Here is a 23680-nt window from a genome sequence, read left to right on the forward strand (position 1 = left end):
TTACATAATAAATATTAAACAGGGAGGGAAGGGGTCGGCCAGTTCTTATTTTTTCTTATACTAGGGGGTCAAAAACTAGAGAAAATAAAGTCAAAGTCAAAGTCAAAGTCAAAAATCTTTATTCAATATAAAAGTGTTTACACTTGCTTATTGATTGTCAAAAATCTACCACCGGTTCGGAATTTAGCACCTCGGACCTGAGAAGATACGGCGAAAGAAACACAGCGGGATATATATATATATATTTTTTCTTTTTTTAACCATTATTATATACAATGATAATTATATTTTAGTTATTTGAAGCAGCCTGGAGGCGATCATTTCATTCCCAAGGTGTGCAGTCAACTAAAAAGTCATTAGTGTTGTAATATCCTTTAGCACACAAACGCTCTTTAACGATTCTTTTGAATTTTATAATTGAATAATTTTGAACGTTTTCTGGGATCCTGTTGTAAAAACGTATACATTGCCCCAAAAAAGAGTTACTAACCCTGTGTAATCGGGTACTTGGAGTACCAAGTTTATTCTTGTTCCTAGTGTTAATAGAATGTACGTCACAATTTCTGGGAAAATCGTTTATGTTTTTGCATACATACATAACATTATCAAAAACAAATTGAGAAGCGACAGTCATTATTTTAAATAGTCTTACGTAATAAATGGATGGTCCCTAACATACATTACATACATACATTAACAGCCTGTAAATTTCCCACTGCTGGGCTAAGGCCTCCTCTCCCTTTGAGGAGGAGGTTTGAGCGTATTCCACCACGCTGCTCCAATTCGTGTTGGTCGAATACACATGTGGCACAATTGCGTTGAAATTAGGCACATGCAGTTTTCCTCACGACCTTTTCCTTCACCGCCGAGCACGACATGTATTATAAACACAAATTAAGCACATGAAAATTCACATCGTTTAAGATGCACGCGTTCTAACCACTGGGCCATCTCGGCTTAATCTGATAACGATAATACTCATTAATATATATATAACGGGACGCGGTTACTTTGGTTGTTGATTTGGATAATCAATGAATCGAGTAGCTGGCAATAATGTTTGATGGCTGATTTACTTTCAAGAGCGCGTCACCCCGAATGGAGTTGTAAGTGTCATGGCGACGCGAGCCGTTACGTTTTGACAAGCGACTCGAATGCGATGGCTGCTCGCGAACCCATTCGATCTTAATCGAGATGAATCATTGTAATCCTTTGATGTTTGTGGTGTACGATTATTGAATCTATTAATACAGTGATCAGACGATATTAAATACGTTTTATTTATTGAGTTCGGTTGAGTCGGATCAAGCCCCGAACCCAACTGTTCGGCATCCTGCTCCTCCGACATATATATAAAAAATCTTGGTAGCTAAATCTCATAAAAATATTTATTGTTCCAAGATTGATATTTTGAAAGTTATTTTTGGAAAGATATACTCGTACATCAATAGTCTAATACTAATTGGGGATGATTCTTGGCGGTGACGTCACAACTTTTCCCCAAGGCGCGCCAAGAGATTTGTCACATCAAACCGAATTAAACACAAAGCATTCAACTTTAATCCGCAATCTTCCAAAAAGATTCACGTTTTTACATAACTTTGTTCGATAAATTCGAAAATCGTTTAACTTCCTATTATAACGAAGGCAATCGGCATTGAATTTATAATGTAGTTTCTAAATTTACCTCAATCGATACTGTGTTATGGTTTTCCGTAATCGAGGCAGATACGTTTAACCATAAACTTGCAAGGTTGATAACAAGGTTCTTTCGGAAAATTTTGAAAACGTGTAACTTTGCTGTATCTATTTGGCAAACATATATATTGAAATGGAGAAAGTTTAGAAGGACATTTCTTTTTGTAATATTATATAGGTAGGCGAACGAGCACATGGGCAACCTCGTCAGAGATCACCACCGCCCACAGACAATGGCGCTGTAAGACATATTAATCATTATTATATTATCTATTTATTCTATTCGTTTTTAATATATGTATTTAATTAGATTGACAAAAAAAAAGACCTGCTGAGTTTCTTTCGCCGGTTCTTCTCAGGTCAGGGTGTTTCCTTTTCCGAACCGGTGGTAGTGTTTAATTTGACTATCAATAAGTAAGTGTAATGCTTCTATATTAAATAAAGGAATTTGAATTTGAGTTTGAGTTTGTCAAACATCTATATTTTCAATTCACGTGATGAAAACTAACAATAATATTTCTTTACAGTTTACTAAACGCACTCGTAAACGTTGTAAAAAAAATGGCCGCCCGCTGAACTGTCATGTCATTGAATTACATGGATGTAATTTAAAGGGAACGGTAAGGGTACAGAAGTTTAATTACCTAGGACACCTATTGACCTTTGACCTCAAGGACGATGATGACATAGAGCGGGAACGAAGGGCGCTAGCAGTAAGGGCAAACATCCTATTACGAAGCTCTAAAAATGTTAAAACTACTCTGTTCAGATCATACTGTACTTCTTTCTACTGCAGCCTGTGGGCTCATTATACCCAAAAATCGTACTGCGCCCTTCGGGTACAATATAACAATGCGTTCAGAGGCTAATGGGGCTGCTGCTAGAGCCGTCTCAAGCTATGCTGGGGCACTCGGGCACCCATGAATTTGGGGCATTTTTGGTAGATATTTACTACCATGTACAAAGACTTTGCTTATGGCCAGGCCTTAAATATAGTTTCAAACAAACGGTGCGGTAATTTTCGTAAATTCGTAGGAATCTGATTGGTTGTACAATCTTATGGCTATTTTATAGTATATCTATTTCTTTCATGAGGAGCATGTCGACTGTCGTCAATAGCCTTTTTGATAAATATGTTAGTTATTTCTTACAAATATATCACTTCAGAAAATAAACATAGCAGTCAACGTGAGCACAAACGTGGGAAGCATGTTGTTGGTTCTTCGGGGCCCTCTCAGGATGGGGGCCCTGGGCACGTGCCCCATGTGCCCAATGGTAAAGACGGTAATGGCTGCCGCGATTCTGTAGTGCATCGGAAATGTTCACGGAATATGCGTAAAGAATGCGCAACCTTAGTGCGCAAAGTCAGTGGCAGCACCAAAAGCATCCTTAGCAAGATCGCCAGCAGACTCGACTGCTCGTATATCAATTAGTCTTATTGCACTAACACTAGGATAAGATTATTGTTACTGACAAAATGGACATATAGTCTGAAATAAACGATTAATTATTATTATTAATAATATTGAAATATCTCGATTATACGAATTTTGTCGACTTTGAATCGTAATTTTTTAACGATACACAATTGTGGGTAGATTTCGATCGGGTCTATCGAAGACCTGCACGAAATTATTAATTCAGATATTCACGTGTACGAACTTGGCTGTTGTTTGGACGAATGAACGAACGAACGAAAGAATGAAAAACAAAATGTTTATCGTAGATATAGGTAAAACGAAAATTACTAATAGTATCTTCTTAAACCGTAGCTGCCAAAATTATAATAAACTATATTATATTCGAGAAAATGTATTCTTTTAAAAAATATTTAAATAAGATAAATTTATGTATCAATTTATAAAATACTAGCGATCCGCCGGGCTTCGCACGGGTGCAATGCTGCTACTAAATATACTACAGAATGTCTTACAACGTTCACAGTTTTTCAGTCGTTAGACAATACAAACCGCTATGTCCCTGCGTTTTAAATCTGTAATATCTTCGAAAATATTCATTTAAATTACGTGCTGTAAAGGGCCATATTGATCTATATTAAATGCACAATGTATTTAAGGTTTTTAATTGGATAAGGTTTAATGCTGTATTGCTTAAAATCGCTTTCAAAATAAGCCATTATTTCTCGTAAAGATAAAAAATAGTTATTGTGGGTTATCCCTAAGAGACATATACCATCGCACTTTTTTATTAATTTCTAAAATAAAAGTAGCCTAGGGTACTCCTTATTACATCAACTATCTGCCAGTGAAAGTCCCGTCAAAATCGGTCCAGCCGTTCCAGAGATTAGAGTAAAAAGCGGTTATTTTAATATTACAAACAGACACTCCAATTATATTATACGTATTTATAGATTTTATTGTACTTTTTTCACGTATTCTGTAGTTAAAATGGAGCAAAAGAGTAAGAGTTTCTCGGTGGTTCTTCTCGGTGGTAGATTCACTTTTAATTCAATACTGTAACGTGACGATTCAAAAGTGCTTTTATGAGTCTACTTGTATAAGAACATTTTAATTTTGATTTTGATGATATAATTCCGCAACAAGTAACCGCCAATCGTGAGCTGAGTATTGGGACGAGCTGCAACATTTTCGTCAATAGACCATCAACCAACAGGCAGAAGAAAATCTTTTAATTTTTTATCTGAATAAAAACTCATTATATCAATCTGGTGTCTTGAATCACTCCGTCCATTAGATAAAACCGTCCGCATTCGCTAGTTGAGTTCATTGCGTACAGATGCGGCTGGGTATATTTTTTTATATGTCGCGATAAAAAGGCAAAGACGAAAATAAATAGTTCCTAATTCTCCTCTACCTGTCAAACGGTTTTCTTTTTTTTTTCAGTAACCAATACCAAGCTTTTTGGTGGACAGTAAAAAATTGGAAATGTTTTTAAAAAAATATATATGTTCGGAACATGAAAATTCATATTCGGATTTCGACTTCTGTGCGAACTCTAGCATTTTGTAAATCTTACGTTACAATTGTTTTCGACGTACTAAAGCTCGGTATCAACCAGGTCGTTGCTCGAATAACGCTAGACAACGTTAGCGATCAATACTGAGTTGCCTTCCTTGTACTGTGCAAGAGATACCACACCTAAAAATTATAAAATTACATAAGCAGGTTTGATTAGCATAACCATTTGAGTCATTTTTTATTGAGACTATTATGTTCGCATTTTTGAGTTTTCAACAATGACGCGTGGGTACAAAGAGGAGCCAACTAATTTAGTATCTCACCAAGTTCCGCCAGCGGTTTTTCCGAACAGATACGACTTGGGAACCTTCAAAGAGCCTACTGCTTAAAGGCCGGCAACGTATCTCCAAGCCCCCCAGTGTTTCAGGTGTCCGTGAGAGTGTCACTTCCCATCAGGTGCGTCTCTAGCCTATTTGCCAACCATACAAAAAAAAAAGAAAAAAGTTTTCCTGCCCATTATCGATGTTTACGGATTCAACCCGTGATCCTCTCTGAATTTTCATTGAGAAGAAAATACATAGAAGAACAATACATACAAGAAAACACCTGCATATGTCAAATGAAAATCTCCCACGTTCGTATCTACCAACCCGAATTGGAACAGCCTAGTGAAATGCGCTCAAAACCTTCTCTAGAGTGAGGAGACTTTTGTCCAGAAAATATATACCGGCTTTTGTTTTTGGAACCAATATCTGCATTAGTTCTAACAACCTTTGGATTTTTGTTTTCCTTTTCATAATATATAAGGACGGGCTACCTGATGGTAAGTGGTCACCACTGCCCATGACAGAAGCACTTTTAGAAATATTACCATTCCTTACATCACCAATGTTACTATTGGATCTAAGATGTTAGCTCACTTGTTACACTAGATCACTCACCTTTCAAACTAAACCACGACAAGACTAGGCATTTCTGCTTGGCGCTAGAATATACGATGAGTGGTCGGTATCAAACCAGACGGGCTTGCAGAAAACCCTACCACCAAAAAATCGGGGTCGTATTATTAAGGAAGCTCTAAGTCTCTAGAGTCTTAAGATCTGACTGCAGTTTAAGACGCTGAATGATTTTGTTATTGTTTCAAAAATCGTTTAGTAAAAATGGTTTATTTGCATTAATGGACATCTGAATGCGTCTGTAAGATGGCGGAAATATCTGATTTAGTATTAAACAAATATGCAATGTAAAGTTGTTAAATAACCTGACGCCCGCTGAAGAGACGAGAGGGTACCGCTTTTTTGAACCACACACCGGTGTACTAGGACGTCTAGTCCTGTTTACCATCGAGTCCTACATAACCCTTAATGTGGGGGTAACGTAACGTATTTTTACAGCGTGAAATAAAAGGATGTATATGTTACCGTAAGATTACAAACATCATTAGGTTACAATCTATCTCGTCAGATTGTAAACTGTCGAAATATTGTGAACCGTGAAATATGATTGCAATTTAACGCATTATTTTTCGCTATATTGTAATCTATCGATGGGAAGCGATCAAATTGTGAACTGGCGTAGAACGGAACGCATCTCGCGCGCTGATTGGTTGAACGTTATGTGGCCCCCGCCTCTTCGGCATCCGCCATATTATTTCACAGTAAAATTGCAAATACCGTTAGATTATAATCTATTTCGCGCAATTGTAAACTGTCGATAGATTGTGAACGTTTATTCAATTTGCAATAAAATATAAACAATTACGTTGACAATACAAAAACGTTTATTTTTAGGACCCCACATTAAAGAGATCAATGACTGGCGAAGGGTTAGCGCTTTTACGAACATAGTCACTCCGAGACGTCTCTGAGTCATAGTTTTATGATATATCATAAAACGCTACAATTTTCACATACAGTTATATTTCTTACTAGCTGTGCCCGCGAATTCGTGCGCGTTTAAATTTAGCAAAAATGTATCGTTGTAGCCTAAGTTAGTCCTTATTGCATCAGCTATCTGCCAGTGAAAGTCCCGTCAACTTCGGTCCAGCCGTTCCAGAGATTAGCCGGAACAAACAGGCAGACAGACAAAAATTGAAAAATATGTTATTTTGGTATATGTACCACACGGTACATATAAAATAACATATTTATACACATACATATATATGCAAACAGACACTCCGATTTTGGTATATATATAGATTATATTACTTCGTGTGATGTTGAAAAGCGTGTTGCGTTTAATTTAAGTTAAATCACATTAAAAAAAAAACAAAACTTAATCCTTCTCTAGTACTCAAACAAAAGAGTTATTCTTTTTAAGAGCCGACACGACCGTGGTTAGAACGCGTGCATCTTAACCGATGATTTCGGGTTCCAACCCAGGAAAGCACCACTGAATCTTCATGTGCTTAATTTGTGTTTATAATTCATCTCGTGCTCGGCGGTGAAGGAAAACATCGTGAGGAAACCTGCATGTGTCTAATTTCAACGAAATTCTGCCACATGTGTATTCCACCAACCCGCATTGGAGCAGCGTGGTGGAATATGCTCCATACCTTCTCCTCAACGGGAGAGGAGGCCTTAGCCCAGCAGTGGGAAATTTACAGGCTGATTATGTTTATTATGTACGTCACTATGCCGCCATCTTATAAATGTTACTGGAAAATTTCAAAACCTAACAAAACAATGTGTTTTTATTAGGAATTTAATAAGTTTCCAATATTATTTTGCGAAGGATACGCTCCCTCGATTAGACGCGTAAACTTGCGCCATGTTGTCGTATTATTTCAAGACTCTCGTAAAATCGAGTTGTTTTTTTTATTTATTTAATTTACAACATCCACGGGCTCACAGTAGCCCGTGCCTTTTTTTTACATTTTACTTTTACAGCGTTTTATATTTTTACTGAACATCAGCAGATCTTCGCTGGACTTCGAGCTTGTCGTCTTCTCGGAAGACGTGGCACACGCTGACTTTTTTTTTCGTTTTAAAATAATATATGCGTAATTCTTTTAATTCTATTTACTAAAATCCAGCGGGCGCTGCTCCGCGCTCGATCAGAGAGAGCACAGCCTCGGCGACTCTGATGTCGCGTTTATGTATACTTGGATATCTTGAGGCCGTGCTCTAGGACGGTAAAATCGAGTTAAGAATTATTCCTACACGTAAATGAGTAGTTAAAAATAAGAGCTTGTTAATGACCCTCTGCTGGACTAAGCTCTCGTTGAGGAGAATGTTTTGGAGCTTATTCCATGCTGCTCCAATGCAGGTTGGTACACAAGTGGCAAAATTTCTTTGAAATAGGACACGCGATGTTTCCCTTCACTGAACACGAGATGAAATATCAGTAAATTTAGAAGTTGAACGCGGTCTAACCACTTATAATAGATAACTAGTTAAATTAATATTATATATAATGCTGAGTCGTTATATATGAAACAGTAATGTCACCAAGATACGGCGAACTGTGACCTAATATACTAGGTCCGGTATCCAGGTCACAATTGCATTGAACTCGGAACATTCTAGCAAAATCTAGAGCATGCTAACTAAATATCTGCAATTTTACGTTAAAAAAATCAATACATCGCATAACTTAATCGAGGGTTAACTCACTAGTTAAGTCACTTAAGCCACCTGCGTAGTTTTAGTTAAAAAATTTGTTCAGATATATCATAGCAGAGTTCGAGTTATTTATATCTATGGATAACTGATTTATTAAGATAATATTTTATTAAAATGAAAAACATATGCTTTTAGCCAGTGACTGGCCGTCAAAAAGCAATAATCAATCAAATCAAATCAATTTTATTCAAGTAAACTTCACAATGAAGCGTTTTTGAATCGTCGATATTAAAATACTACCACCGTTTCGGAAAGCAGCCTCCAGCGAGAAGAAACGGCAAGAAACTCGCATAGTTGCTCTTTTCAAAATAAACAGATTTACAATGCTGTTTTTTACAATAATTAGTGTCCTGTGATGGAACCCGAGCCTAAATCCAGGCGTTTTTTTTCTAAAAAGTACTCTTTTAATGAATAATAAGATTTATTTATTAATTTAGTCTTAATAAACTTTTTAAATTTCGTAAATGGTAAATTGGTTACATTTCCCGGTATCTTATTATATATGCGTATACCATTCCCCAAAAACGTTCTCTGTACCGTATGCAAACGGAAAGTAGGGGTTACAAGTTTATTCTTATTTCTTGTATTAATAGGATTTATATCAGCTTTTATGGAATACTTTTGTATATTCTTCTGTATAAAAATTATATTATCATAAATATATTGTGAAGCAGCCGTTAATACGCCTATTTATTTAATTTTTTCGCGTAATTATGTCCTAGATACCATTAAATGGCCATATGAGATTACAATTACTTTGGAACACTAGAAATATAAAATAATCACAGGAATGTAAATATATACTTATATATAAAAAAAAACATTAAAAAATACTTTAAAACGTAACGCTTACTAAACTAATATCCTACTAACTGGCAATATGAGACCACAATTATTTTGGAACAGCCGATTTTTTTCGAATCCAATTTTATTGGGCAAAATGCTACGTTACTTTACGTACTGCTGGTTATTAAATGCTGTGGATAAGAGCAGTTGCCAATCAAATCAGAAAAGACAGCAGCCGCCATCCATCCTGTATTGATCCGTACGTCCGTAACCAGAAGCTTAGTGTAGTTAGCTTAGCGTAAGCTTTTGTCAGGTATTCTTTTATACCTGTATAATATCAACTGGTTACAAGAGAGACCAGCAGCATAGAATATATTCTCTATAATAAAACATTTAAGTTTTTTAAATAAACCTTTAACTATTTCATCGTATATGAAATGAATGTGTACTTGTGTTTGCACCCTTCTCCCTGCCAAAAGTTTTCCAATTTTTGGGCAAACATCAAAGCCAGCCTCATCGACATTCGAAATTCTCGCTCGGTGAGGCTGTCTTCGTTTATATACCAACGAATTTCCTGAAACCATTTACGGATATCCTCTTCAGATACACGAGTCTAGCGGTAGTCACTCGTTCAGAAGTCTGAATTGAAATGGTTGGATGACATTTTAAAAATGCTTTGAATCAGACAGTTTGTTCTAAGTAGGTTTGAACACATAACTGTATGTCCTCTTTTAATATGGGGAAGCCACGTTTAGCCAACTTTAAAATAAAGTCGTCTTCTTCAGTCTCTGTTAGCACTCGATCAGAGCCAATTTTAAATGTGGTATTAGTATTCTTAACTTTAAATTAGATACTGCTTCTAGGTAGACCATACTTTTTCGCAGCTTGCCATACTGAAACACCTTCTGTCAAAACTAAATTGACAGCATTATTAAATGCTTCGTTTGCGTTCTGTCCTTCATTAGTATTATTATTAGTAGTATATTAATAAATGGCCACCGATGCCATTTACTGAAAAACATCAATGAAAATAAAAGATAATTCTGCACACAATAATTGGATTTAAGTTCTATCTAAATTCAATTCAATCGAAAAATAAAGAATTTTATTTGTGTTCAATTCTAATCATATTTTAAGTTTATTTTATTGGTGTTATTAATTATTATTTATTATATTATAGTTTAAAAAATGTATTATATTTCTTATTTTTGTATCTACTGTTGATTGTCCGAATGAAAATAAAATAAATACGAGCTAACTTTAATGAAATTCACATATTATACAAAAAACTAGTATGTATAAAACTGGCATAGGTGACCAATAAATTAAAAAAAAAGATTATTCCTTTCAGTAACTGGCCACCCTATGTATTCCCTCTATTTATTTTTATAACTAAAAAAGAACTTGAATATAGTAATTGCCCACCATTAATAGTATTCACTGGAAAGAGTTCAAAACGGAAAGTTAAGTATTTTTGAGAAACAAACATGTCTGCCGAGTGTCGAAAAATAACCGTAACTGTCTCGAGTATCTAAAGAGGATTTTTTTTTACTAAGATGATTTTTAGACAACTACGTGATTCCGTAAACTTCCCAGAGATGGCTTCGTATAATATAATTCTTATTATGTCGAAATGAAACGACCAATTACTGAAAGCGGCCAGTTATGCCTGGTTTTACCCCACTTTTTTAAATTAAAAAGTAATATTATTTTTTATCTGTGGTTTTCTATGAGGACAAAATTAAACCTCTCTACGGTTTCGTCTGCAAAATTTCGACTCGAATCGATTGTGTGACACTAGCTTAAAATTCGGTCGCAAGGTGTGATCCAGCCATGCTTAATGTGTAGTTAAATAAAAGCTTAATTTTTTTTACGAAAATTAATAATTTTAAAGAAAAAAAATAAAATTCGTAATAATAATTTAAAAATTTACAATACCTAAACAGTCTATCAATTTACTCACTAAGGTATGTCTCAAATATAACAATGTATTGAAATAAAAAAAAAATGTCAAGTCTCTAAGGCCCAAGAACTACACCATTCTGCCAATCGCCCACGATCTGTCAAAATATTTTGAAACTGACAATGTCATCTGATTTTTAAAATTGCGGATATCCACGCAATATGATTACGTGTTTAAGTGCTTACGTCATCCTCTCGCAGCTGAATGGGTACCGCCTACGCATTTAAATTGTTTACTAGAGCACACGTCAGAGTCAGTCGACCGAGAGAAAAAATGAGCCGTGCAATACTGTTTTTTTTAATAATTAAAAATCTATATTTCTAAACCAATGGGAATATTATTATCTTAAACATATAACGTGTATTTGTGTTGTCATGATCCGTCTGTGCGTTTTCGTTTTTTTTGTTTATGATATCGGTAGGCGGACGAGCAAATAGGTCACCCGATGGTAAGTGGTCACTACCGCCCATAGACAACGGCGTTGTAAGAAATATTAACCATTCCTTACATCAACAATGCGCCTCCAACCTCGGTAACTAAGATGTTACGTCCCTTGTGCGTGTAGTTACACTGGCTCACTCACCTGTCAAACCGGAACACAAAGCCCTACCAAGAAATATAGTAGTCTCTAGTATAGTAGAGATACTAGAATAATAGTCTCTCGCTGACATTACAATTAGGGATTACAATCCGGATCCGGTAATCCGGCGGATCCGGCATCATTATACGTCTACCGGATCCGGTGCTAGCAATTTTGGCAAAATGATAGAACTGTTGCATGAGTAGACACTTTAAATGCGCTTAATTGTTAAAAACTCTTTAATCTAGGCTTGATTAAATTACATCGTTAATGTACTGCAGAACATACTATCAGCACTGCTTAAAAAACTCCGGTTTTGATACTGAATTTATATTATTGGCATGAGCAAGAGTCATGGTCAAAGTAGGTAAGCTTATGAATTGTTATGAACAGCTGTGCTTCGCACATTAGCTATGATTAGCTATGGTCGATATTTTATATAAAAATAATGAAGAGAAGTCAGATGACCGCCTGGCAACAACGCCGACAACATCAAATGAATCAGATACAGATGATGAAGACACAACGAATGATGATGAACAAGGAGTTACAGTTACTTCTGATTTTCCATAACACATTTAACTACTTACATTGGGATCAGAATAATGTATGTGATGTTGTCCAATATTTATTTATTTATATTACGTACAACGTAATTGTCTACAGGCGATGTTGACCATAACATCAGGTGGCACTTGCTCGTCCGCCAATCTATATCATAAAAAAAAACATCCGTATCGTGCTATCTCTTTCATTCATTCATCTGTAATGACTTCACGGCTGAATGGCGGCGAGCCTTGTTCAATATATTTGATGTTGTAAAATAAATGTCATAAGAATATCCACGCACGTAGCCCATTAGTAGTTTACGTAGCGCCACCCACGACAAATGAGGGCCGTACCTATTTTCAGTACAAGTATTATTAAGCTACTAGGAAGGAATGGAGTTACTAGGGAAGACCTTGTATTCCTAGAAAACAGAACAGGATATTTGACAATGCGAAAAATAAAGTGTCAATTATTGTAATCAGTATATATTATGAGTTTAAAAATGGTTATTTATTAACGAAAGTTGAAAATAATAATTAATTTATTCAAAAATCCATAAATAAAAATGCATTTTTTTAAACGTTTTTCACGTGACACAAAACGCTCCTGATTGGTCGGGTTCATGATGACGTCACCTGCTTGTTAACCTCGTTTGCCTACCGTATTGGATTACATGTGCCAAAAATTACAATACAGGCAAGTGACGTCACCGACCCCATTGCAGCGCCATATTGTCAAAGTAGCGTTTCCGCGCGCTATTTAAATATGGAATTTTTATTTTGATATCTTTCAGCAATATGTAATGCAAATGCAATTTATTATTAATGAAAATCATATAATCTATATATATAACAAAATCGGAGTGTCTGTTTGCATATGTATGTATACACGGTACATATACCAAAATAACATATTTTTCAATTTTTGTCTGTCTGCCTGTTTATTCCGGCTAATCTCCGGGACGGCTGGACCGATTTTGACGGGACTTTCACTGGCAGATAGCTGATGCAATAAGGAGTAACTTAGGCTACAACGATACATTTTTGCTAAATTCAAACGCGCACGAATTCGCGGGCACAGCTAGCAAGAAATATAACTGTATGTGAAAATTGTAGCGTTTTATGATATATCATAAAACTATGACTCAGAGACGTCTCGGAGTGACTATGTTCGTAAAAGCGCTAACCCTTCGCCAGTCATTGATCTCGAAGTCGCGGGCACAGCTCGTATAAATTATAACCCATAGCAAAATTAATGTAACCTTTGACCAATTTTTTTTTTAGAATTTGTACCTCAGTTCCTGGATTTACTTCCTACATACAAACAAACAATTTTTACTTCTTAATAATATAAGTATATGAAAATGGACTGCCGCGTTTATCTATTTTGTAGATACGAGTATATCAAGATCCTGGGTTCAAACCCCAGGTCGGCCCGATAAATTTATTGGATTTTTCTTTGATCAAAGGTTGTCCGTTTGAGATTGCTTGAAGCAATAAAGGAGCCTTTGTACATCCTAAATCGAAATTTAAAATTAATGTGTTTTTAATTATTTTTTTGCATTAAATACTTCTTAGTCTTTCTAGTGTTTTGAGAATGATGTGGCCCAAATTGGTCAGTAACGTCATCGTCACGTCTGATTATTTTTAATCATATATAACTAGGCAAAGATGAAACAGTACAGAACTTTTTTCACCTTTGCTTGTCTTTTGTTTTTTTTTTTTATTCTTGTTAGACTTTGACGCAAATTATTTTTATCAATTATTTTTTTATATTGAAGTAGAAAAAGGCATAATCGAAACATTTTAAAATTTTCAAGATCGATTATAGTCAAATTCGAGTAATGGCCGAACATTAAAAAGTGAAAAATAAATTGTCAAAATGACTATAAATTTGTTCATATTTAGTTGAATGTATAACGATTGTATAGTTATTTAAGTCAAGACGACTTATTTAACTCGGAAATGGAATTTTTGCATGAGCTACGTTCATTGAAATTGTTTTAGTTTTTTTCTTGATTTAAACTATGATGAATGTATTTAAGCATCTAAATGATACATATACGCAGTTAAATAATTATTTATGATTCCATTTTCTTTTATCAAAATATTTTAGAAATACGTCAATAAATTGTTTTTTTTTTTTTTACTTTTTAATATAGCTTTTATTTACGCTAACTGATTGCAAAATATTCTGCAAATAAGACGACACGTTGAAGATTGATTTGTATTTTTTTTAATCAAACGTATAAAATAGCGTTTGCTTTTTTATCATTTATAGCTTGACATTCAATAAAAAGATATAATATGAACTGTCAAATTTTATACAGCTTTAAAATAGAATTAAAAAAATTTAAAAAATGCTTACCTTGTTAAAAATAAACTCTCTAGGCAATGACATGATTCAATATCTGGAGGCGCTGGTATTGAAGAACGAATACTATTAAAGTGGTCCTCAGATTCTGTTGATTCGAGCCTTAATACGATTCTTGTCTCACGCACGGCATCCGCCGCTAAATACATTGGTTTTGCGTAATATAACTTTGGGGTAGCCGTTTTTACTATTTTTAAATCACTTCTCAATAGAAAAAATTTAATAAAAATCTTTTATTATTTCTCTCACGGTAAAATACAGAACATTTTTTTGTAACACAATTTTTATTTTAATATTTCCTTTGCCTGTTATCTTTTTTTTTATAACTCTTTCCGGACGTCCGCAGAGGTTTATGTCAGCGTTATTAGTGGTTGTACTGAATCCGCGCATGCGCTGAACAGGCAATCAATATACGAGAATGAGTTGAAGTTCTAGTAGGAAAATAAATAATATTCTTTCCTAGTTATCTGTTACCAGAAGTTCGTAATGTTGCATGTCTATATAATTGAGTTTCAGCATAATGAAAGATTTTTAAGTATGGTAATTTTGTATAATTATTTAATTTCATAATATTTCTTTATACTTATGTAACTTTATATTTATGATCAAAGCATTGTCTGCAGTATTTATTGATTTCCTCATTTCAGCACTAGCAACACTAGGGTAATATTGTAATTGCGACATTATATAGTTCTTTGTGTATCTGTTACGATCGTATTGGAATTTGACATAGAGATAGCCTGGAGGGAAAGAGACAGGTGATGTTACGGGAAAAAATATTTTGACGTTAGAATAAATTTGACATGAAGGCATGAGGGACAGATATTAATATAAACTATATAATGGGTCGCCCGCGAAACTTCGCGTTTATTCAACAGAATTTTTGGGAATTTCGAAACCTATGACAGGTTTTGTTTGATTTAATTTCATTGTAACTTTGTCCCGTTCTCTAAAATGAATTATTTGTTAAATCGTAACAATTTAGTAAATTACAATCAAGAATCCTCTTTAATTTTCTGCATATTTTATTTTCTATTAATATAAAAGATTTAGGGGATTCCTTTATCCAAACAATTGACTAGAACAAATTAAAAAAAAAAAACACAAAAGCACGCGAAAAGATAACTTTTTGGGCGCAGACAGTAAGGTCGATCTTGACGCGACTTGTAATTTGTTAAAGTGTTCGTTTTGTTGAATTTTATACTTGTAAACATAACTGAGTAAATAGTTTACTTCACTATGTATGATTTGATGGTTTATTCATGTCAAGATAAATTCGAAGTTAGAACTATTTTTGGTTTGTTAGTAAATTGTTTTAAATATTTTAATTATTTTTTTTAAATCTGTTTCACTTCAGTACTCTTTTAATATATTCTTAATTACTTTCGAAATCACTTTAAAAACATATATAAAATAGATATAGTCCGTTATGATTCTATAAACTGAATAATATGAAAAATCCTTATTAATTGCGTTAGCAATTTTTTCGTAAAAAGACTTAGAAAAAAATCTTATCTATTTGTAATATTAGAATGATGTTAGTGGTCAAGGCCTCGAGGCCATTTTTTGCGCTGGAAAAACAATAACCGCATTACAAAATAATGGTACTTACGTATTAACGCCAACGTGGTCAAAAAAATGTCTACGTATATAGATTACGTTAGGTTTTATTTATTTATTACTATTATTATTTTACATAAAACTTAACCTTTTTTATCTCCCCCTAGAGTCACCCTACATAGTACACCGCAATACCCACTAAAAACCAGCGGTACCTTGTATGAAATGATAATATACGTAAAAAGCAAGAAATTGCTCATATTAATAAAGTTCGTTTGAAGCTGGTTTAAGTATGTTATAATTTTTTATTTATTTTTTTCCTGTTAGAGATGGCAAACGAGCAGGAGGCTCACCTGATGGAAAGTGACTACCACCGCCCATGGACATCTGCAACACCGGGGGGCTTGCAGGTGCGTTGCCGGCCTTTCAGGAAGGAGTACGCTCTTTTCTTGAAGGTTCCCAAGTCGTATCGGTTCGGAAAAACTTAAATTAAATTAATTTAATTGAAATTACGTTAAATATACCCCATTTTGAGGCCAGAGTAATTGCCCCCAGGTGCATCCCCTAAATCTTACTCTGCGTATATAATTAATGTATCAAAATCATTACACACTCACCAGGCCGGCTTAATTCAGGATGCAAGTCGCTTTTAGACAAACGGTAAGCACTAGAAGGTCTCTTAATAATCGTTCTTTTGGGGGGGGGGGGGGATCTGAAGTCAGAAATTAGATCACAATCATAATAAACTTTTATTTACTTCTTTGTGATCACTTGGTGATAGGGCTTTGTCCACTTGGTGGTGGAATGGCTAATATTTCTTACAGCGGTGTCGTCAATCGGCGGTGGTGACCACTTACCATCAGGTGGCCCATTTGCTATTATTAATTTTTAAAATTGTAATTATTATACAGTATTTAATCTAAGCAATTCCGAGAACCTTGTAGTCCATACAGAGTATTTTGAACAGTTATGTTCGAAAAGTGTTTATTTTATCTTAAATTATTTATACAGGGTTATTGGTAATTCGTCGTATAGATATTTATTTTATTCAAACAAGACGCGACTCTGTATGTCTGGCTGGTATATGATATTTTGTCTCGTAACCTTCTTGGTAATCTTCTTTCTGTAAATAAGTCTAATCTAATCTGCAGGACAAGTTTCATAATGTTATTTATGATTTATTTTGAAAAAATCTAAAAAACGTGATAATTCAAAAATGGTTCACTTCTGCACCATGCATATGGGGGTTAAAATTATCGCAAATAATCACCCCTATCACCTCCTAACGGGAATACGTCGAATCACCAATAACCCTGTACAGCTTTTCACTAAATGCATATGTATGTATACACGGTACATATACCTACAAAACATTCTTGTCTCTCTGTCTGTTTGTTCTGGCTAATCTCGAGATCGGCTGCACCGATTTTGACGGGACTTTCACTGGCAGATAGCTGATGTAATAAGGAGTAACTTAGGCCAAAACGATAACTTTTTTGTTTAATTCAAACGCACGTAAAATCACGGGTACAGTGATCACTATTTGATCGGCTCGCGTCAGCTGAGACGTCGATTTAAGTTGAGCGTATTCGAAATAACTTTTAGCAAAACACTATATTCAAATATATAATAATAAATCATAAATAATAAAAAAAATATTTATTCAATAATAACATTCAGTTTTACAATTCAATATAAAAGAGGAATTTTATTTAAAAAAAAACATTTTCGGACTAGAAATTTTAACAGCTATTATTAAAAAAAAATAAAAACCAAGACTGCCACTCATAAGACTTATGAAAAATAATTGAATGACGCTTATAAAAAACTATAAACAAATACTTATAAATTAATTAATAAATATCACGGAATACAAAAACGGCGAAACAAATTGCCGCCATATTTGTGACGTCATAATTCATCAATGACGCCATTCTGTCGAAACTATTTCAGTCTACGAACTCCTAGGGAATAAAATACTCGCATCTCATTGGTCGATACGCAAAGCTAAAGATAAGCTAGACGAATCTAACTTGTAAAACACTCCTAGGAAATTATTTGACAAGTGAAGGTCACGCGGTTTGACCAATGAGCGCTCAAGAGTAATTTCCTTTGGGAGCTCGTTTCGTGGAATAAAGTTTCACATAAAAATTATACGTGAATATGCAGCAGGTTTTGGAAAACTTTTTACACGTTCGACCCCCCTACCCCCCTAAATCGTCTTACGTAATAATTGAATGGCCCCTAATAAAATTACCAAATCAATAATATATAAAAAAATATATTTACCGACAGCGAATATATAATAATTTAACTTTTATAAAAAAAATCTCTAATGTAATAACTCTAAAAGTTTATTCTACATGGAATTATGCTTATATATTAATTGTTTACTTAAATTAATGATACGAGACACTCATCGAGTTAAACTCGAACTTTACCTTAATATTTTCGTTACAAATGGTACCGATAGATGGCACTGATTCTACATAACACATTTCTGAATCGCGCTGGCTAAATTTTCGTTAGGTAAACATAACTATTGCTGATTCTGTCGAGTTCAATTCCTCGTCGACGACGGCGTCCTAAGCCACGATCCGGCCTCACAGGAAGCCCCCTCAGGACGCGCGTACTCTGAGCCCTTAAGTTGGTTCTCAACATCAAGGATTGAGTAGTTTAGCTCGCCTACCCCGCCCGGTGACGCTGCTGCGCCCAAGGGCCAACAGCATCAATCAGTTCGAAAAAAAAACAAGTCGAGTTCAAGATAGTTAGTCCGAACCCGCCCGGTGACGCTGTAGAGGCCACTCTTGCCAACAGCGACTGTCCATTCGAAAAAAAAAAAAATGTCGAGTTGAAGCAACAACCTTGATTTCTAGAATAATTAAAATAACACGATTTCATTGGTCGATATCTTGAGTAATGTCTAATAATCAGTATGAAATCGTAAATTTCGTTTCAATAAAGTAACAGTAGTGTTGTATTATAAACAGTGTTGCAGAATCATCGACAGTTTGACCATCGATGATTTACCTCGAAAACTATTCAGGATATCGATAGTATCGTCTTGTGTCGATACTATCGACACATAGTATCGATATCTCTCCGTAAGCAGAACTATTGATAACAGCAATGCTAGTGATTCGTTTGGAACCATAGAAATATTAGCAAGAAAATATTGACCGCACCAGCAACATTGTTAATATTGGCCTCTTAATCAGTATAACAGACTTTTAACTTTGTTGCTTGTACAAAATGTATTAATTATTTTACTCTTTACTGGCGCGAATTTCATTGTTTTTTTTTTAAATATAATCTCGTTACTTGGCCTACTATATTTCTTACCTCGAGGTTAGAAATTTAGTAGTTAATACTATCGAAACATCACAGGCTATCGATATTAAAAAGCCATGAACACTTTCGTTAGCGTCTATCGGTTTTGGTTAAGGTGAATGGTTTTTCCTATAATATATATTATATACGTGACGATAATATCGATAGACTATCGATACTATCACTTAAACAAAAGATTGTCTCTCGATAGTGGACTATCGATATACAACACTAGTATTAATAGCGGATTGTTTGTAGTGCACAATATAGCTGAGCTATGTCAAGTAGCGAATACTATTAATTTGTTTCGACCAATTTAATTAATGTTAAATTAATAATGGGGGGTACTACTACCCGATTATTATTCGTGCGTAAACCCAACAAACTTAATAAATTAATTTTAATTCCACTCATTTTTATCATGATTTAAAACCACTGTCAAAAGTCTTTACTTGAATCTTCAAAGCAAGTTTGAGTTTCGGCCGACGAGAAGCTGAGCAAGTCAGATTCGAGTTTGAGCGTTTGAGTTTCAGTCGTACAAAACGAACCCGTGTTCGACATGAGATCGGCACATCTGAAATTCGGTTTGAGTGTATCGTACAAACAGAAACACGTTTGAGTTTCCTTTATACTCAAATCAGGAGATTGAGTTTCCGACGTAATCGTTTCCTTATTCGACCGACTCAGACCAAATTCCAGTGGCAGAGTTTGAGTTTGTATATCAGACAGGGACACTGTTTCCGAGTAAAATATGGAATCATCTTCGCTCGTTTGGGATTTCAGTGACAGTAAATCTTCGAAAACCGTCTGTGTAGATATTTCATCTTTCCTCGTCGGTTCCGGCTGCCAAGATGGTAACGCGACGTCGTTCCTGATATTATCGTCCAATTTCAACGTCTGTGTCGCAAACGACCTCGTTGGACTATCGCAGGCGTAGTCTGGAACATTCTCCTGTTCCCTGAACTTATCAATATCGATATCCTGGAATTTCCTCTTAAAGTTTTTCCGTTCCATCTTGTACTTCTTATGCAGCGTCGGATGTTTTCTTAACAAATGGACGAGCAAACGTTCGTTCGTCTTAAATTCCCGATCACACACTTTACATTCGTGCGACAACGAACAATCCTTCAAATGACGATTGAACTCCGTACCGCACGGAAAGTTCAATAAACAATTCTGACATACAACTTTTTCTCTGTGCACTTTCGACATGTGCTGATTCAGGTACTTCCTGCCGGTGAAGTGTTTACCGGTAGTCGATTCAACGTGATACTGACAGCTCGAGAATGAGCAGTAGTATTCCACGTCGATAACGAAATCCGTTTCGATCTCGTGACGTCTGATTAGATGCTGTAGAAGATCCGTCTTCTTTTTAAATCTCTCTGGACAGTTTTGGGGGCAGTGATATGTTATTTTCGCGTCTGGATCCGGAGCCTTTACTTTTATGACTAACTTTTTATCGTGCTCGAAGTATTTTATTGTATTCCGTGAAGGATTATCGTCAAAGGATTTTGTATCGTTTGCAGAATCGAGAGATTGTTTCTGGAATTTAGAACAGTTATATTTTAAGGATAAAAGTATATTATAATAATTTTCCTGCATTTTGAGGAGTGGGGGGACATACATTTTAGGTATAAGAGTATATACAGAGTACACAGTCTTTATATGTGCTTTGAGTTCATGCCAAACAAACTCCCATCAAATTCGGTTCAGGAGAACAACAGACAGACAGAGTTAATATCGCATTTATAATATTCTACCGCCACAGAGCAGTACTTTACTGTGTTCCGGTTTGAAGGGTGGGTGAGCCAGTGTAACTTTAGGCACAAGGGACATAACATCTTACTACCCGAGGCTGGTGACACATTGGCGATGTGAATGGGCGGTGATGGCCTCATTCGACTTCATAAATCATAAGAAAAATATTATTGATCAAGTAGGTGATCTCTAAAAACAATATTCTTACAACCTATAAAAAAATTGTTAATCTATTAATTATGGTATATATAATTAAAATATACCTTAGAAACCACGTTCAGTATAAAATCCGATTGACTGCATTGCTCCTGGAAATTTTTACACCTCAAGATAACATTCTCGCATTCCGAACAGATCAATTTTGACAAATTATCCGCTTTGTTTATCTGAAATAGACAATATTGTATTTATATTGAAATAAAACTTTTGAATTATTTATCCATCCATATTACATACATTAAATTAACAGCCTGTAAGTTTCAAACTGCTGGGCTAAATGCCTCCTCTCCCTTTGAGGAGAAGGTTTGGAGCATATTCCACCACGATGCTCCAATGCGGGTTGGTGGAATACACATGTGGCAGAATTTCGTTGAAATTAGACACATGCAGGTTTCCTCATGATGTGTTCCTTTACCGCCGAGCACGAGATGGATTTTAAACACAAATTAAGCACATGAAAATTCAATGGTGCCTGCCTGGGTTTGAATATTATTTTTTACTTTTTATTTTATTAATTAATAAAAAATGTCGTCCTGACTGATTTCAGCCCCGGCGACAAACTTTAAGGGATACCAGACACTACGCAGGACATGTGTGTGTAACACAGATGCACTCTCTATTCCCTCAATTCGACTGGCAAGAGTTCAGGTGCAGAAACAGCTGTACGTGCATACCGAGATGCAAGACAAGTTCTAGTCTATGGGCTGTGACTGAGAATATTTTGATACAAAACACAATTACTTATTATCGAGTGATGAACCCAGGTCATATAACTTATGATATTTTTTTAGTATTCATGATAAAGTATATAAGTTTAAACATAATTTTCGTATTATATTGTTATGTACTTGATTGAGAGCCTTCTAGTAAGTTAAATAAAACCTATGGCAGGCCTCGCTCTTCCATACCTAACATCAGTTTGATACAAGAAATACATACAAACATAAATTTAAACACATAGAAGTTAAATTTTGATAATAAAAAGGAAATAACCATATACATGAGTGCCATGTAACCAATGGTTGAGGCTACAAAGCCGTGCAAGTACTCAATTTTCAATGGCTTAATTTGTGTTTATTATTCATCACAACCTTGTCAGTGAACTATAATAACTTGAGAAAACCTTCATGTGTCTAACATCACGTGTATATCCACCAAACTCAATAAAGCTCAGTGGAATTAGCTCCAAACCTTATCAGCAAACAGTGTGGCCTTACTCCAGGGATATTTATGAGCTGATCCTTTACTTTTTTTTCCTATATATATTTAACAGTATACCAGAGAGCTATATGTGCATGAATATATGGTTACCATTATAATATTAAAACAGTAATATAAATATGAATACATAATCAAGATCGGACACTCAGTATAAGGACAAAAAAAAAATTTACAAAAAGGTAATGAGAGATATTTTGGGACACCCGGTTGGAACAAAGTTGGTTTCGTTTGTGATTGTGAATTAAATAAAAGATACAATAAAGACAATTAACTGTGTTTGAAGATGATTACTTGTCAATGAGAGAATTATTATTTAATAACCACTTGTGAATTAAAACAATGACGAAAAATAAGTTCTAACAAAACTGTACACAGTAGAGAGTTAAGGACACCTAGAAGGGACATAACGCATTTTCTTTACGTGACGATTTCTCCCGGTTTAGTCTAATGTAAGCCGCGTAAAAAAAGTTCGTTCCAAAAACTCAAAGATTAAATTTTAAAGTTCAAAAATTTTAGTAAGCAACGAAACAGTTTTCCAAACTAAACTCTTTAGAGTATAAATATAAATTATAATGTTTATTATATCATGATTAATGATAATATATATATATATGTCGTTTTAATTTATTCGTCACAAACCTTGATATTCGTCAGCTTATGAAAATCCTCATCAAGACCAAATTCAATCATATTCTTCATTTCGCGCGTTGTCTCGAGACATCCGCGGCAAACTAAAGTGAGATCTTTATACAAAATATCGGTTTGGCCGGACATAATCTTAAAATGATTTTTACATATAAAACAAAAATATTATTGAAAACAATCAACACGAACGATCAATATTTTGATTTTTTTTACTGTCAAAATACGTCATATCAATGTTACCAAGAACAATTAAATTAAAAGAATCATTAAGGATTAAGGACATATTACAGTTACAACTAAAGTCTAAACCGCTATTATTTAGTGCTTGTACACGTATGAGACATACACATATTTAAAATAAACAAATATTACATTAAAAAAACAACATTCCTATAGAAACTATATTATAGGTGTCAAAACAGCTTTATAATAA

General features: G+C 34.7%; 2 protein-coding genes across 2 annotated transcripts in view; both read right to left on the minus strand.

Moving 5' to 3' along the window:
• Positions 1–14952, minus strand: part of LOC113391368 (monocarboxylate transporter 12-like) — a 37051-nt gene extending 22099 nt beyond the window's left edge. Inside the window, exon 1 of the mRNA XM_026627312.2 lies at positions 14509–14952. Within this exon, the coding sequence (XP_026483097.1) occupies positions 14509–14541 (33 nt within the window). The 5' untranslated portion in view covers positions 14542–14952. The remainder of the gene's footprint in view (positions 1–14508) is intronic.
• A 4872-nt stretch (positions 14953–19824) lies between these two features.
• On the minus strand, positions 19825–23426 carry LOC113391380 (uncharacterized). Its single transcript, XM_026627330.2, has 3 exons — positions 23242–23426; positions 21426–21548; positions 19825–20946 (listed from the first exon to the last, which is right to left on the minus strand). Exons 1-3 carry the CDS (start codon positions 23374–23376, stop codon positions 19843–19845), a joined length of 1362 nt encoding a protein of 453 aa, XP_026483115.2. The 5' UTR covers positions 23377–23426; the 3' UTR covers positions 19825–19842.
• Between the last annotated feature and the right edge of the window lie 254 nt (positions 23427–23680).

The sequence above is a fragment of the Vanessa tameamea genome, chromosome 31 (assembly GCF_037043105.1).
Source record: "Vanessa tameamea isolate UH-Manoa-2023 chromosome 31, ilVanTame1 primary haplotype, whole genome shotgun sequence".
Taxonomy (NCBI): domain Eukaryota; kingdom Metazoa; phylum Arthropoda; class Insecta; order Lepidoptera; family Nymphalidae; genus Vanessa; species Vanessa tameamea.

Excerpts from the sequence above, each read along its gene's own strand:
- LOC113391380 (XM_026627330.2), bottom strand. The coding sequence starts at position 23,376 with ATGTCCGGCCAAACCGATATTTTGTATAAAGATCTCACTTTAGTTTGC. Across the intron at positions 21,549-23,241 it reads ATAAGCTGACGAATATCAAG|ATAAACAAAGCGGATAATTT; the intron begins GTTTGTGACGAA and ends TGTCTATTTCAG. Across the intron at positions 20,947-21,425 it reads TACTGAACGTGGTTTCTAAG|AAACAATCTCTCGATTCTGC; the intron begins GTATATTTTAAT and ends TCTAAATTCCAG.